At 36.8% G+C, this 18,352-nt stretch overlaps 1 protein-coding gene across 1 annotated transcript; it reads right to left on the bottom strand.

Annotated features, from left to right (window-relative positions):
* Positions 1-7,423: 7,423 nt before the first annotated feature.
* Positions 7,424-10,730, bottom strand: LOC111906186 (MDIS1-interacting receptor like kinase 2). The gene is made up of 2 exons (XM_023901910.3): positions 8,114-10,730; positions 7,424-7,972 (listed from the first exon to the last, which is right to left on the bottom strand). The coding sequence occupies exons 1-2, from the start codon at positions 10,611-10,613 to the stop codon at positions 7,686-7,688; spliced, it is 2,787 nt and encodes a 928-aa protein (XP_023757678.1). The 5' UTR covers positions 10,614-10,730; the 3' UTR covers positions 7,424-7,685.
* Between the last annotated feature and the right edge of the window lie 7,622 nt (positions 10,731-18,352).

Genomic DNA, 18,352 nt, shown 5'->3' with positions numbered 1-18,352 from the left:
CTCCAAGTAGTAGCTCAAGAATCCATTCTTCAAGTAATGCGATCGAAATCCATTTCTTCATGATCAGATTCAGCTCACTTCTTTTTTCAAGCTTCCTCTCTTTTCTTCGATCCTACAAAACATCAAAATGTAATCTTATCACATCATGTATTAAGAATCTAGAATAGGAACTTAAAAGAGTTAGTTAATGGATTTTACCTGAAGCAGAGTCATACGTCTTGACTCTCCCATCTCTTAGATCTCTCAGATAATTAGGGCAGCTTCGTTTCCAATGCCCCTTCTCTTGGCAATAAAAGCAAATAGATTCCTTTGGCACAACACATTGGACAATCACAGACTTAGTTCTTTCTGGACTTCCAATGTTGCCAGTATCCATTGAAGTTTGGGAGTTTGATTCACTAGACAAATTTGCTTGACCAGCACGCCAAATCATTGTTGATTCAGCAGCTATAAGCAAGTAGGTGAGATCAATTAGGGTCACGTCGTGGTCAATCATATATTACTCTCTAACGAACTCACTATATGATTCAGGAAGTGACTGAAGAACCCAGTCAATATCCAACCCACTTGAAATCTCGACACCCAACATGTTTAACCTATCAATGTATGACTTCATCTCTAAGACGTGCGCACACATAGGTTTCCCATCTTCGTGTTTACTTGCCAAAAGGGCTTGAGTAAGCTTGAACTTTTCAAGCCTTTGAACTTGTGGGTCAGGGAGAATAATTGGAGGAGGTGGAGGAAGTGAAGCATGACTCTCATTTCCTTGATCGTATCTCGGAACGTCATCTTCATTTGGAAAGCTTGTTCCAAAGGATTTGGGAAGACTATTGTAAGATTCAGACATCTACAAAACGGGAGAAAATTCAAGTTAAGTTGATTAGAATTCTTGATGCAACACCCAAAAGAAACATCAAGCTAGGATCCAACACAATACTCTACAACCTAGAAGAGGGATGCCGTAATCTAGTTGCAGAATATTTGAAGGTAGGTAAATGACGATTTACCAATTTCCACCATGAAAAACGAAAAAGAAGTTTAAGTTTTAAATGAATTGAAACTCCTAGATCTTTTGAGACTCATTGAACTCTTCAATGGCATGTTTAATCTCGATTATGCCCTACTATTTGTGACTGGGATGCCGAGGATCACAAACAAGGTGTGAATAACCATGCGAATCACGTGGTGCACCCAATGTTACTATCACCTAATCAATGTGCCGGTTAGCCACACACGCTCCATTGATCTATGACAAACATCGAGTCACCCTTCGCTACCAATGTCATCCCCAAATTAGTGTGCCGGTTAACCACACACGCTCCACTAACGTTTGACAAGGGTACGAAGTGTAATTCCATGGGTTAGCATACAATTTCACCTTTTGCCTAAAGTAACTATGATTTGGGAATTTGAAAAAAAACATTTAGTTACTTTGTACTTCATTATACTTATAATGGAAGGTTTCTGTCCTATCCTACCCGTTCGGCTAACGACCCTCCACTAGTCAAGAGTGCGGTGGGTAAGAGTGGATACCCATTCAATCGCCATTTTATAGGCAATTTCCTTAAACACCCCTTATAGACTAGTTTCGTGAATGAGGCCTACTAACGGTAAGACTGAATTTTTTTTTTTTTTTTTATATATATATAATATTAAACTTTTAATGTTATATATAGTATAAGGGTGTATTTTACACTTTTAAAATACTAGGTGGTTTAAATTATACTTTTAATTAACCAAAATCATTATGGATTTATTAAATCTCTTTTAATTATACACTTAATTAACTTAATAAAACCATAAGGGTTTAATTTGAACTTTTCAAAATTAGGGTTTTGGATTTTAGACTTTCAAAATTAACTTTTAATCAACAATTTAAATTCCAAAACTTGAGGGCAAGTTTTGAAACTCTTCAAAACAATTAGGTTTTAATCTCACTTAAAATTTTGAATTTGAGACATTTAAATTAAAATTTTAAATATTAAAACTGTTGATTTAATAATTACCATAAATTAAACAATTAATTTAAATTATTAAATCACAAGGGATTATCTAGATCATGAGGATAATTACCAATTATACATCTAAGATATCCAAATCCCTTGAATCCCTCTCTAAATCTCGAAAATAAGGGATGGGATAATTCAAGATCTTTAATTACCATATTTAACAATTAAAAGATAATTACAAGATATGGGATTATCCAAATCCCTAAAATTTAGGATCTAACCTTGGGGAAGGAGGTAATTTCGAAATCCAAGGGTTGGAAAACCCTAGATTTCAAAATCTTGGAGGCTAAGGAAAGGATTTGGGAAACCCTAGCAAAAATCGCCATCTAGGGTTTAGCAACCCTAATTGCGAAAAATACCTAGCCTTTAGGGTTCATTAGCCATAAACCCTAATATGTCAAGTTCATAAATTTGAATAAAAGCTAATTGAAAACAAAAACCAATGGCTCTGATACCACTGATGTGTTTAATACAAACAATCCTATGTGTGCATGCAACCCTAGTATTGGATCTATGTTTTCACTATTAGATATACAGCTTTATGAACACAAAAAGAAACCTGGCATGCTACTATAATTTTCGAAATTCATATATAAAGCTAGAATACATACCTTTTGTTGTTATATAGCAATAACAACTAGTTCCTTGAATTTCCTTAGCTCTTGAAAGCAAGTACCACAAGTGTAGTACCTCTAATGGAGTCACAAACACCATATGCAACTTGGATGAAGAGGAGAAGAAAGGGAGGCACCAAAAACGGCTGGAAACCCTAATGGAAGACTTGTTCACGTTTTTGGGGCATAGGGGCCCTTTATATACATGTAGGCTATTAGGGTTTACAACTAGGAAACCCTAATTTGACTGCTTAGGCCCTAAGCAGCCCATGGACTCCTTAAACATATCCCTTGGACGATTTCTAATGGGCTTCCCATAGAATTCGTCCAACCTATATATTATTAGGTGATCCATAGCCCAATTATAATTATCTTATAATTACAACTTCAGTCCCCTAAGTTTAATTAATCTCTTTTAGCCACAAAATTAATTAACAATTAATTCTTGACTAATATTAATTAAACAATATGATTTCTCCTTTAATATATTATTCTCATAATATATTAATAAATCATATTTAAACCTTTCTCTCCTTAAATCATCCTACATATTGCTATGGTGAAGGCAACCCAAAAGGACCATGCTCATAATCGGGTCAAGTACATACCAAAACAGTTATGGACTTAGACACTAATCCAACAGAAACATCCCAAAAATACGGTCCAAATATTTCGTTTATATTTATAATAAAACCATAGTAATCCAATCAACTCATAAAAAGATAAGTGGTAATATCTCAAAACATCATGTCAAAACACTGTATCAAAATCACATATCAAAATATCAGAGTAAATCCTCCCATGCTAAACACTATGGTGTGTGCAATGCAGTCATCCCAAGCTCTTCCCTTTGCTATCGGAAGTACCTGAAACCAAAGTTGAACACTGTAAGCACGAAGCTTAGTGAGTATCCCCAAACTACCACATACCATACACATAACATATAACATGTAACTAGGAGATACGGGCCTCGCCCACACTCAGCTACCTATGAGATACGGGCCTCGCCTACACTCAGCTATCCAGGAGATATGGGCCTCGCCCACACTCAGCTGGCTAGGTGGTACAGGCCCCCGCCCACACCCCACTATCTAAACATACATACAAGTATCATGCAGACAACACGTACACCATAATCTACCAATTCATAATCATACTCAGATAATACTAAGATATCGGCGCTGCCCATACTTAGCTACTAATCATAACAAGTCTAAGATACGGGCCTTGCTCACACTTAGCTACTAATCATAACAAGTATAAGATACGGTCCCTGCCCACAATTAGCTACTAATCATCATACATACTCTACATGGGTCGACATTGGTGCCTTCGACCCGTTCCTACTAAAGGAAACTCACCTGGCAAAGCTGTCTGAAATCTTGCGGTGAGGAATCTCTAACCGCCGCTCCAACGACTCCTCGACTATCATTAACATATTAACTCTTAGTCAAAATCCAATAATCCTTCTTAGGGTAAAATGACCATTTTACCCCTTGTTAACGTTAACAATCTGGTCAAAGTCAACATTCTGGGTTGACTCAACTCGCCGAGTTGACCCATCAACTCGTCGAGTTCCATAGATCCGAGAACTTTGAACTCTTGATCCAACTCGTCGAGTTCTTTCACAACTCGTCGAGTTCCTCCTATCCATAATATCAGGACTTTCCCATTCTACTCGTCAAGTTTTCCCTTTACAAAATCGGGACATTTCAACCCAACTCGTTGAGTTCCTCTATGGACTCGACGAGTTCTTCAGTCTGTTGAGCCATCTTAATAGATTAAGCTCCTAACCTTCAAATCTGGACTCCACACTTCTACACATTGAAAAGGTCATTTTAAAGGTAAAGTTTCCAACTTTACCAGTTAATAGCTTTCTTTATTGGGTTTAGCTCAAACCCTAATTCTTCAAGATGTAGATCTTGATCCTAAAGCCATATGTACTTCGAACTAAGGCATAAAAAATGAGATCTAGACCCTAGACATCATTTGAACACGTAAAGTTTCTGCCTTTATCTCCATGCATGACCTTTTGGGGCTTAAAAGGCGAAAAATGTCATCCTAAAGCTTGCATGGGGCTTCAATGGCCATAAAGTTTGCACCTTTATGCCATGATAACCCTCTAAGGTCCTAGATCTGGAAGAATACCCACTCGGGTCGTCCATTTCCAAAAAGCTAACATTCTTGGACCAAAAACCCCATAAAAACTGAAATGAAGAGATCTAAGAAATCATTGAGAAAGTTTGAGACTTGCTTACCCAAAAATGTTGCAAGTGGAGTGAAGTTTATGGATCTACTCTCTTCTTATTGAGTCCTCTAGCTTCGTCTTCTTCAACAAGCTTCAAAAGCACAAGTTTTCTCTCAAAAAGGTCTCACAAGCTCACACAAGGCTGTAGGGTTTCATGGCTAGGGTTTTGGGACTTGGACGTTGTACATGAGGCCAGTCTTTAGGGATTAATGTGTTTAAATAGGGTGCAAAACCCTGAAATTAGGGTTTACTCTGGCAGTCCTACTTGTCGATTTGAGGCTTCCAACTCGTCGAGTAGACTTTAAAACCCGCGTCCAAATCCATTTCCTACTCGACGAGTTTGGGGCATCCAACTCGTCGAGTTCCTTCCTAAGAGTGAATAAAATTACATAAATTGATATTTTTTAAAATGACGATAAACTTTCTAGCAATAAACATGACAACATTCATTCATGATTCAACATTCAAGATTTCAACATTTAAGATTTCAAGTATTCAAGAATCATTGAATGATTGAATCAATAATATGACCAATGGGTATTTTAGGAAGAACATTCCAATTTTCAGTTTTTGAGTTAGTTTAGGATTCCAACAATAACAACATTCATTCATGATTCAACATTCAAGATTTCAAAATTTAATTTCAAGTATTCGCGAATCATAGAATGATTGAATCAATTATATGACCAAGGGGTATTTTGGGAAGAACATTCCAATTTTAAGTTTTTCAGTTAATTTAGGATTCCAACACTGACAACATTCATTCATGATTCAACATTCAAGATTTCAACTATTCAAGAATCAAGAATCAAGATTTCAAGGAAACCTGATAATGATAATTGATAAAACATTAAAACTGATAAAAACTAAATTTGTCAATATATTGTAACTGATAATGATAATTGTTTAATTGTCTAATTGATAAATTGTAGATTGTAAAATTAAATTTGATATAATCGTTTACCTGAGTGATTGTCAACAATTAGTGATTACACAATATAGATTAAAACCGACTGTTGCCCTTGAATGCTGATGTCGTTGTTGTTTGTCTGTCTCGCTGAGGCTGAGTTGTCGATCTCCTTTGATGTTGTTGTCGTTGCTGACCCGTTGTGTCGCTTAAAGGAATAGAGGCTTAGAGCAGAAGGAGAATTAGTGAATAACAATTTACGAATTGGTTTTATCACATTGCTCATGTCGCCTATTGCCTTACATGACCCATTAGTGGACTATTTGTCTATTTTACATTGACTTTACTTTGGGCCAAAACTGATATAGTATATTAGTATTAATTTTTTTTTGGGCCCCTAAAAGATGAAGGCCCTATGCATGTGTACAGATTGCACAACCTCATCACTGGCACTGCCAAAGGTGTCACCGATAATACTCGATATGTCGCCGCTAATACTTTATCTATAGCCGCTAAAAGCCGTCGCCGCTAATTCTCTTCGCAGATATAACCCCCTTCAACTCATTCTTTCTTCTTCTGTGACTCTTTTCTCTTCACAACGCCGACAACTCCTTTTCTGTTTTTCTTATTCTTTATCTTCTCCCTATGTGACATACTCGTTGGTGGTGTCGGATTGTTTCGGTCCTTTGCTGTAATTGCTAAAGATCTGCCGGAATTTGTTGTTGTCTGCCGAAAATTGGCCAGAAAAGTGGTCTTATTTCAAGCGCCACCAGTCCACCACCACTCTTCTCCACTGGATTACACACCACCACATGTTCTATATATGTTTATTTTAATTTTTGTATGAAGAATGTATGTTTTGTATATGTATGTGTATTTGTATGTATATCTTGTATGTGTGTGTGTGTTTTTGTATGTGCATTATGTATGTATTTGTGTATTCGTATGTGTATCATGTATGTATATGTGTTTTTGTATATGTATTATATATGTATGTATGTGTTTTTGTATGTGTATTATTTATGTATTTGAGTATGTATGTATGTATGTGTTTTTGGCTATATGTTTTTATAACATTTTTATATTTTTTATAACATTTTTTTATAATTTTATAACATTTGTTTTGTATATGGAATGAACGTTTTCAAAAAACTAAGAAAAGAGAAACCTACAATTAGCGGCGACACTTTTAGTGGTGACGGATAGTATCATCGGCGACAGGGCATTAGTGCGACGGTAAACATTAGCGGCGACAATTGGAGCATTAGTGACGAACCAACAGCGCCGACCCATTAGTGGCAACGGGTCACCGCTATAGGTATTAGCGGTGACATTCGGGACCTTTAGCGGCGACGCCCGTCGCCACTAATGGTCAATATTCTTGTAGTGTGAAATCATGTATGTTTTGTTCGAAGGATTTAATTAGTTATAATACAAGTGTAAATGTTAATTGGAACTCAATAGGTCAAATGCATGCTAGGACCGGAGACATGGAGTGGGTAGTCAAAAAATTTCCAGGCTGTACGTTTAAATTGCTTTAATATTTGAATTTTTTTCTTAATATTTAATATTTTGCCATCGTTGTAATGACACCTCTCATTTATAATAAATGTCAAGTGTCTCACAAAATTTCCCAATGCAAACAGATATAAGTATAACAACAAATTTTACATAATTTCTTGTTTGGGAGATTTGTGTATGACCTTGCCCTTGGTTTCCGGTAGTGAGTTTTAGAAGTATAGCAATCTCATTGACTTATCTGTTTACCTATTACAAACATACCTAAAGTTTCTTAACAAAAAGGCATTCAAATGAATACATATATATTGACATGATGCATATAGGGAACTTGATAAAAGTAAAGAACATTAAAAGTACACTATATCGATCAGACAACAAATGTCAATTTAAAGCAGATCCTTCATCAATAGATTTGAAACTTGGCGCATAGTTGGTCTTCCGTTTGGATTGGAGTTCAAACATGCTCTTGAGAGACTCAACACCAACTTAACTTGTTTCTCAGCTTGTGGCAAGGGAAGTGGAATCCGACTATCTCCCACATTTTCCAAAACCAGATAATCAGAAGACAATGTTGGTAGTTCACCGGGATGCTTTCCCATGATCACTTCTAGTGCAACAATGCCAAAGCTAAACACATCACATTTCTCGGTTGCCACCATCGTATAAGCAAGCTCTATATCCAAAGAAACATAAAAAAAAAAGATTATATCAATCCCACAAGATTCTAACATAAATACATATATGCACATATACAACTTTATATATATCATGAAACTAAAGAAGATGCAGAACTGCAATCAAAAGATTAGGTTACCTGGCGCGATATAACCATAGGTGCCTGCAATTGCGGTCCAGTTTGATGAGTCTAGCTTTAAAAGCTTGGATGTGCCAAAATCAGAAATATGTGCCTCATAATCAGAATCGAGAAGGACGTTGGAAATTGAAATGTCTCTATGAATTATAGGAGGTGAGCAGTCATGATGCATATAAGCCAAACCATTAGCTACACCCTTTACAATATTTACCCTTTTCAACCAATCCAATTCTTTTGCTAAGACATCACTTCTTAAGATTGATCCAAGGCTTCCATTTTCAAGGTATTCATAAATCAAAAATGAGTAGCGAACATGTGAGCAATATCCATAGAGTTTTACTATGTTTCGATGCCTTATGTTCGTTAATGCTCGTATCTCGTTAAGGAATCCATTATGATCAACATTCTCAGATGATGAGTGAAGTTTTTTGACGGCTAGCACATTGTTAGGTTGTAGCTCGGCTTTGTACACAGTCCCATATCCTCCGGTTCCAATAGAGTATGCTTCATCAAAATCATTTGTTGCTTTCAAGATGTCATCATACGCTACTCCTCCATCAAAGCTTGTTATGGAGAAATAATCACCACCTTCTTTGTCCAATGGTTTCTGTGGAGAATGTCTCTTTCGTTTTCGATAAGCAATGAGGCCACACATGAAAAAACCAAGTAAAATTGCCCCGATAAGAGGGAGCATAATTACAAGGATGAGTTGATGATGAAAAGGATCATTTTTCTTCTTCGAGATTTGACTTGCACAAAATTTTAGTCCTGTAAAATTTCCACACAAATGTAGATTGCCTTCTATGGACACATTCACAAAGTTAGTGTTAGTGGGAACTGGACCTATGAGCTCATTGTAAGACAAGTCGATATCAGTCCCACGAGGCAAACTTTTAATAGAATCAGGAATAGAACCAGACAGTCTATTGTGTGATAGATTCAATTTTTGCAAACTTTGCAAACTTTGTACTTCAGATGGTATCTCTTCCTTGAGCAAATTCTGAGATAAATCAAGTTCTGTAAGCTGAACTAATTTACCAATCTCAGATGGAATTTTATGAATGAGCTTGTTGTTTCTAAGATTCAAGTTGTAGATGTGTGTCCAATTACCAACACTTCTTGGTATCGAGCCATTTAATCTATTTGAGGACAGATCGATAGCAAGGAGATCATGCAGTGATCCAAGCTCTGGAGGTATAATACCTGAAAGATGGTTATCAGCCAAAGACAAATACAACATACTTGTCATCTTCCCCAACTCCTTTGGGATCTCACCAATAAAATGATTTGAAGAAAGATTAAGCTTTTGTAGTTGAGTTGAACTTCCAAACTCCCGAGGTATGTAACCACTGATGTTGTTGTATCCCATATTTAAGACTGTTAAATTCTTACATTTACTCCAGTTTTGAGAAAGCTCCCCATGAAAACGATTGTGACTGATATCAAGGTAAGCTAAGCTTGGATAGAACCCAAAGCTATTCGATATATTTCCACTTAATTGATTATGATCAAAACGAACTCTTATTAAGCTAGGACAATTCAATAAACCTCTTGGAATAGGACCAGTGAGTTGATTACCTGATACTGTCAATTTTTGAAGCATCCCCCCATGGCACAGATCATCAGGCAAATTGCCAGACAACTGATTGTCATCCAATTCTAGCTTAATCAAATCTAACCTTCCGAGTCCTTGTGGAATTGAACCTGAAAAAGAATTAGCACCGAGGAACAGACGTTGTAGGTTGATGAGGTTTGCTAGTGATGAAGGAATAGAACCACTAAGTTGATTTAGGCTCAACTCAAGATCAGTGAGAGACTTCAAATTCCCAAGTTCATTGGGAATGTGACCAGAGAGTTTATTATAAAACAAATAAAGGATATTCAACGATGTTAGATCACCCAATGATGAAGGAATTAAGCCAGATAGATGGTTTAAAGCGAGGCTTATGCCCTTAAGTGACACCATGGTTCCTATTTCTTGTGGAATGGAACCAGTTAGATTGTTTTTTGAAAGGTCCAAGTCGGTTAGCTGGCGAATATTTGCTATTTCACGTGGGATTACTCCACAAAAGTTATTCAATGAAATATTAAGATAAACAAGTTTGGAGAGGAGTTGGATTTCTAATGGGATGGGTCCGGTGAAGTTGTTTACACTGAGATCAAGATGTGTAAGATTGTGTAGCAAAGAGAATGAAAACTGGTGGAGTGTACCTTTTAAACCACATGAACCGAGGTTCAACCTCTGAATGCTCCCATCAGCATTGCAAACTACTCCAAACCATGAAGTGCATGGAATTGATGCATCGGAATTTAAAGGGAGGGGAATCCATGAAGAAAGCAAGGAGTTGTTTGGGATTTCAAGGTTTGCTTTCCATTTAAGAAGACCATTGGCTTCCTCCAAAGAAGTAGAAGCAAGATTTGGTATGGGGGAGAGCATTATGATTAGTAGAGCTAGAGAGAAAGATAACAAGTTTGAAGAAGATATTATTTGCTTTGCCATGTTATTTTTTGAAAATTGATGATTTGTGCCCCCCCTAATTTATACTTGGCAACTTTTTTCTTTCCTTTTTTTTTTTATTCTCCCTAGCTATTTTTACAAGGAAAATTGATTAAAAGTGAAACTGAGTAATGTTAGTTTAAGTTACTTGATTTCACAATATAAAAAATTCTGACTAATTAAATTACTTACTTAGTATGTGGTCGACAAAAATTTCAATCATTTGATAGCTAAAGTTATTATGCAATTATGCAAAGGGTAGATGGAACGTTGACAAAGCAAAATAGGATCTTGTCTACTTCTGAATTTAATGGTATATCTAATAAATTCTTGTAGAATAGAAAAAAGCCATCGAAGCCACCCAAGCCTCTAATGTGGATCTGTAAGTTGTCGGATTTGTTTGACAAATCGCAAATTTGGTCCGCACCATTAATTTTCAGTAAACATTGACGTGTAACCATAATTATTATTTCACATATTCAAATTATCAAAGCACACTCATTTAAAACAGTCCAAAAATGTTTAGGGTGTTTCCTATATGGAACCACCTTACGTTTTTTTGTTTAATAACTTACTAAATATATTGAGAGTTTAGGGTGTTTCCTATGACTAAAACAGTCCAAAAATGTTTTAAACCGAGGAAAATCTGTAAATTGTTAGCAGCAGATTTACAATTAAAATAATAAATATAATTTTTTTATTGTTTATTGTAATTATAAAAACAAAGAAACTACACTGATAAAAAAGAAGCCCATAAGTCATGCTCACTATTAACTTTTATAAACCATAAAAAAAGTCAAAAAATAGATCAAGAAACCTTAAAGTAAAAATTAAAAAATCACTAACCCCATGTGCTCATCTCGGATCTTCGCGTTATAATTGAAGCCGGAAAATGTCAATAACTCTCACTCTCCATCGCCCACGGCTCATCTCGTCTTTGAGGTTTTGTTGTATGTATATTTCTTTCTTTAACAAGTTTAGTCTCTCGTTTTGATATTGTCTCTTTAACTATGTTTTTATAAACTGTGAGAATGTGAATTGTGAACACATATGGTCTGCAAAAAAATTCTAGAAAAATATTTGTAAGAGTACGACTGAAAGAGTTGTTTATACGTATATGACCAGGTTCTTCACAAGCATCGTTGACACTTTTATTTTTATCGATTTCAGTTAGCTAGGGAACTACATGATTTTTTTTTAGATTTGCCACTAATAAGGAACCATATTGTTTTCTGTTCTACACTCGCCACTACTCATTCATCTGGTAGCTACTATCCAAATTCTTTTAAAATACGGCTACCTAGAATTAAGGAAACATCCTTTTGATTTTCCAGTAGGCATCCTTAGAATAGGGATGTCAAAAAGTCCCGTGGGGGTGTAACGTCCGTAGATCCGGACTAGTCAATAAAAGATTATTTAAAATAAATAATCTTAACCAAGTTGTAGAATACGTCTCAAGGGTTTTGTACATATAAAGAGCGCCGAAATCCGAGTTATAACGAAGAAGTTATGGTCCGTCGAAATTTTACGGCAAAATCGGCACGGCACCGGGAGACGTAAATAGTGAATTTACGATGGAGGACTTTTTAGCCTTAGTGATCTAAACCAAAATTGTAGTATACATTAAACCAAGAACATCCATAAAAAGAACGCCAAAATCTGACTTGGTATGAGGAAATTATGGTTTTTCTATGATTCGGCTTAGCAGTGTACAGCCCGAAACTCGAGTTTTAGTTCGAGCGGTTTTTGGCTTATGCAACCTTAATGAGAGTTGAAGATCTCATTAATAGGATCTCAACGGTAAAAACATAGACGAAAACGGAGTCCGTATGTAGAAGTTATGAATTTTACGCGGATATTTAACAGTATAATCTCCTCCTGCTATTAAATTTAAGATCGGTCGAGAATTAGCCAACAGAGTCTAAATGAGAGTTGTAGATCTTATTTTTACCTACGCACGGATATAAAGAACGTCGAAAACGGATTTCGTATGCGAAAGCTATGAATTTTTGAAAATCGGCTGATTTCCACCCTGTGTGCGTCGCCACGTGTCAGCACCAGCCGAAACCTTGGAGCCTACGCAACACAACGACGTGGTGAGAGGCACCACGACGTGGTGATGCCCCTGGAGTCCTATAAATAGAGGCTCGAGGCTGCCTCTTTTTCTAACACCTTTCCCCACTTCTTTCTCTCTCTAGAACATCTCTCTAAGCCCTAAACCCCCCCCCCCCCCTAAAAAAAGCCTAGGGAACCCCCTAGCACGAGGCGGAAGCCCCGGAGCGCCTGATGGCTCCGAAAGGAAGAGACTTCGGCTCAGAAACTCTACTCCGGCAGAGCCTGGTTTCCTTGGAAACCCGTTGTAAGTGTGCTATACCTACCATATCTTTAGCATAGCTTATGTTTCAATATAGTAATGTTATTAGGACCTTATAAGGAGTATTTGGGCTATTACTATGGGTTATATAAGTATTGTTTAATGCTTATATAATAGTAATAATATCTAGACTATTAATTAGTCTCGTCAAACGTTAGACTAAACTCTAGTGGTAATGATACTAGGTTTCGTCAAGGGATAATTGTTTTAAGAGAAACAAAGTGTTGTCCGAGTGCCGACTCACCACCTTACCAGGTAAGTGCATGGTCCCTTTCAGCTTACACATAGATATGAAGTATTTTATATAAATTATGTGCTATGTGTGCATATTATCTGAATAATTGTTGTCTATGCTGGATGAACGATTTTATACATGTTTTAAATGATTTAAAATGTATATGTATTTTATATCTACGATAATGTTGGGGTAAAACATGGGTAGATGTAATAGATTGAATATGAGTTGGATGATGAGTTGAGAGGTGTTATAGACCACGAGGTGGACGATGTGAGAAGCCTTTTCCCAAACGATGGCCCCTTCATTCAGCAGAGTATGGATGACAACCACGGGCTATTCTAGACAGTCCAGTGGAACACTAGCAGGCTCGCAACCTGTAGGTGTTGTGAACGATGTGTTCACCCGGTGTACTCTAAACCTTGGTGACCATGTAGACTTGGTGCCTAAACCTTGGTGATCATGCACACTTGATGCCTAAACCTTGGTGATCATGCATACTTGATGCCTAAACCTTGGTGATCATGCAGACTTGATGCCTAAACCTTGGTGATCATGCAGACTTGATGCCTAAACCCTGGCGACTATGTAGACTTAGTGTCCGTTGTGTAAACCGTGGCAACGATGGATTTATTGCCGATTCCTTAGGAATGAATGAATGAGGAATAACCGATTCTTAGGGTAGATCCTTAAGAGTAAGGAAGATAATGGGGATGGGTAATTGGGTTGATTGTTTGATTGTTAAACATAATAATTATATTATTATGGGTTGAAAACCCTATGTACTCACCAGGTTTCCCAACCTGACCCACTCCAACTTATTTGTATCATAGGTGTCGATACGAAACTACTTTGCACTGAGAGATTTAAAAGAGATGTAGATCACTAGTGTAAATGAATGTAAGTTCTGTTTATGCTTATGTTTCTGTATTGACAATGACATCCCAAACGTTTTAAATGAATAAAATACGTTTCTTTGAAAATGTTTTAATAACGTATTTATCATGTTTTTCTGGGGACAAATTCTGCAACATTTTTATGAAAAGAAGTACTCTGACTTTTACAAAACATAAACAAAATCGGTCTTTTCTGGCCGTAAAAATGGGGATCTCACGGTTGGTATCAGAGCATTAGTTTAAGTGAACTAGGAATTTGTTGGAAATTTCTAGACTTAAACTTAGAATGCTAAGCGATGATTGTGAGATGAGTGTCTGCTACATGTTAGACACAAGCACTAGTTTATTTTAGGAAAGATGTCTAAAATGTTTTATGTGCTAAATGTTTTATGTTATAGCTATAAAGATGCCTTATATGCTATTATTTGTTCGGATCTATGGTCTGTTGCCGACCGGATCTAGAAATTTTATGTGTTCAGATTTCTAAACGTTTGATTATGATATTAGAACTGGCATATAAATTTTCGGTAAGACAAGGAGATCTATACGTCTATCGTAAATGAAATCTTTCCTATCTTAAAATTCTCGCCTCGGTATACCGAACATCTGCTAGGTTGTACAAAATGTCATGGTGAAGACAGACTAGGAAATATCCAAGGAAGATGACGACCTGAGCCTAAGAATGTGATGGGTCATGCATCGGCCGTTGCGCCTGCACCCGAACCTATTACAAGGGCAGAAGTTCAGGAAGTGATACGAACCATGATAGACTAAGAAAACATATGAAATGAGATGGCTTACGATAGTGAATGATACCTATCGGAAGATATCATAAGAGAGGTATCTTGCCTTTAGAATATGTCTGATAAAATAGCAGTACGTCTAGAGTAGTACGATACATCTGAATGTACACATTTGATTGGCGGGATGATAGAAAGGTTGGTGTATTTCCTAAAGTTTTACTATCATCTTGAATTTCCATCACCAACCGAGTTGAAGCAGAATTGATGATTGAAGATACGCGTGGAAGAAGTCCTAGTAGAGTCTAGGGAAATTTTTACGATTATTTGGACACACTCGTATGTGTTAAATTGTTTTGTGATTTTAGGACTTGGGGACTGCGAGACAATACTTGGGACGAGTATGAGTAGGTGTGAAAGGTAGTAGATGCATATACTACCGGAAGCACAGGACTCACGCTTGGATAAGTGAAAGTCACAAGGTTACCAAGAAGCCAATAATTGATTCCTATTTATTCAAGCATGTCGTTACCATCGTTTCGGTAATGACTAAGAAGATGATTGTTATTTCGACCCTAGTGGTCATATCAAATTGATTCCGACTACGATGAGTATGATACGTGGTTCAGAGAACCAAGTTCGATGTAGCATCTGACTTAAACCAGAAGATTGAAATGAAAGCTAACCAAGGCGATCAGTAGAAGTATCGCAATGAATGTTAAAAGAAGTTGGTAGCTAGAAATGCTACATATTGAAATGTGATTGTATCACATTAGAACATAAAGGAAGGTACAGTCTGTTCTGGAATTTGACTCTAAGAGACCTGAGTCTGAGCGTTGCAACATACGATGAGAGGTCATTAGAACGTGACACATTGGCCTATTGTAGTAATCAAATATACTTATCTTAAGTTTGTTAAGAAGAAGGAGTCTCCATTAAGGATCGAGGTCGTGACTTGAAGCTCATAATTTGGAGTCTAACATGAGATAGGGAGCAAGTGAAAGATCGAGCACCGCCTGCAATCAGGAAGTCTTAGAGTTAGATATTCGTTCGAAGAAACATTGAAGTTACGGTTATTGCTTAGGATGAAGAGATAACATATGGAGTAATCATGTGAGCCCTGTTTCGTTGATGATTCCAGGACGTAATCATCCTAAGGGGGAGATAATTGTAACGCCCGTAGATCCGGGCTAGTCAATTTAGAGATAATAGGGGTCGAAAATGACTTTTCGACACAATGTTATTTATGTAACACCGAGTTTTTTCAAAAATTTTTTTCAAATTTCGTAATTCATAATAAAAATCAAAATGTATCTCAAATCATAAACATCCATCTCAAAATATAAGTATCCAAAAACATCTCCCCAGAATCTCATCAAAATACTCCAACAATGTGTACAATCAAGCTGGCGCCTTCTCGCGATCCTCGCTGGCACCTGAAACACATTTCACACAACACGGTAAGCATAAACGCTTAGTGAGTTCCCCAAAATACCACATACAACACATACGCCACTCAAGGATACAATATGACCCTCCGGTCGATGTGTCTCAGCGGAACCCTCTAGTTCCGTAACATTGGCCCCTCCGACCCGGTCTGTCTCGTTGGACCCTCCAGCCCGGTCTATATTATTGGACCCTCCGGTCCGGTCTATATCACACAACATACATATATCACAAACACATATACACAAATAGCACATAACATATAAGACCCTCCGGTCTGCTCAGGGTTACCACACTAGGTAATGTATAATGAGAAGACTCACCTCAGGAATGTCTCAGAAAGTCATAACTCGGTATCTCTGAACCTCGAAACTGATGGGTTTTATGCATAAGAACAATCCTATGTGCTCATACAAACCTTAATGCTTGGATCTAGGTTTCTCTATTATACATGCTTTGAATCCAAGACTAATAAACTTATATCTAACATATTATAAACTGAATTAGGGTTTATAGAATTACCTTTGATTGTTATATAGCAATAACAATCAATTGCTTGCTTGATTGGCTTCAAAAGCTTAGTGCCTCAAGTGCTGCACCTCTAATGGAGTCACAAACACCATATACAACTTGGATGAAGAGGAGAAGAAGAGAGGCTGCCCAAAAACGACTAGAAACCCTAGAGAATCTGTTGTCCACGTTTTTGGAGCCTAAGGGGTCCTTTATATACTTGTGTGGGCTGCTAGGGTTTCAGTCAAAACCCTAATGGACAGCTTAAACTCTAAGCAGCCCATGGAACCTTCTGGATAAGGCCATGAACGAAAATATGATGGGCTTTCATCATAATTTCGTTCACCCCTTGTTCCTTTAGCATTCCTTAGCCCAATAACTCAATTATCCAATAATTGCAGTCCAGTCCCCTAAGTTTAATTAATCTCTTTTAGCCACAAAATTAATTCTTAATTAATTCTTGACTAATATTAATTAAACAATATGATTTCTCCTTTAATATATTATTCTCATAATATATTAATAAATCATATTTAAACCTTTCTCTCCTTAAATCATCCTACATATTGCTATCGTGAAGGCAACCCAAAAGGACCATGCTCATAATCGGGTCAAGTACATACCAAAATAGTTATGGACTTAGACACTAATCCAACAGTCTCCCACTTGGATAAGTCTAATAACTATTTTCCGTATGACTTCAGAACATGATCAACAATCGTAGCTTTCAAAAGTCGCTGTCAACTCTGATCTTATCAGATAGCGTGTCCTCTAGATAAGGGATTATATATTCCTCCATTCTCAAGATATCGTATAGACATAAGACATGAATTTTAATCATTCTCTCTATACTGTTTCCCGACTTCCAATTTATGACGACTGATAATAGACTATAGTTGAACACATCAACTTAGTCCTGGCTTGGCCAAGCGCTTAGGTGTCATCACTAAATCATCGAGAGGCCCACATATATCACTTTTATCCCACTTTGGGTAAAAGGAATGGATAAACTCGACTCATATGCTTGCTTGCATTCACTGATTGAATCACACACAACAATAAGTTTTATAACACCAAGTTACTGGTGCGTTTACTTATTATCAATGCGCAACCGACCAACAAATAACAACTCACATGTCTCGGTTTCAAGAATGTATAATATTATCGTCTCACTAATCACTCGTGATAAAACCATGAAGTGATCCAAGTGAGCGTGGGTTTAATCCAATACTCTAATCTTATCAAAGCACTCATGAACTTTGCAGCAAACTTGTGCAATGTCTAAACACTTCAGACAATCTACAGACAGATTCATGACAGTCTTTATTCATACCTACTCCCAACGTATGACCGACTGTGGATGTTTGAATAACCTAGTTATTCTGGAAGTCAAAACATGCAAATTGAAACATAACAATAATACTTAATCCTATATGGCCTCAAACTTGTGAGAGTAAATAAAACACTTCTATTTAACCACCATATTGATTACTCATTATTATCGTTTACTATTTCAGAAAATCAACTTATTACTCAAATTA

This window comes from Lactuca sativa, chromosome 3 (assembly GCF_002870075.4).
Source record: "Lactuca sativa cultivar Salinas chromosome 3, Lsat_Salinas_v11, whole genome shotgun sequence".
Lineage (NCBI taxonomy): Eukaryota > Viridiplantae > Streptophyta > Magnoliopsida > Asterales > Asteraceae > Lactuca > Lactuca sativa.
The sequence above is the reverse complement of the archived record's forward strand: the minus strand, read 5'-3'. Positions and strand labels throughout refer to the sequence as shown.

What these genes read in the sequence shown, in the direction of transcription:
- LOC111906186 (XM_023901910.3), bottom strand. Translation starts at nt 10,613, where the DNA reads ATGGCAAAGCAAATAATATCTTCTTCAAACTTGTTATCTTTCTCTCTA. An exon ending in CTATGGTTATATCGCGCCAG is followed by an intron (nt 7,973 to 8,113) that starts GTAACCTAATCT and finishes CTTTGGATATAG; the next exon opens with AGCTTGCTTATACGATGGTG.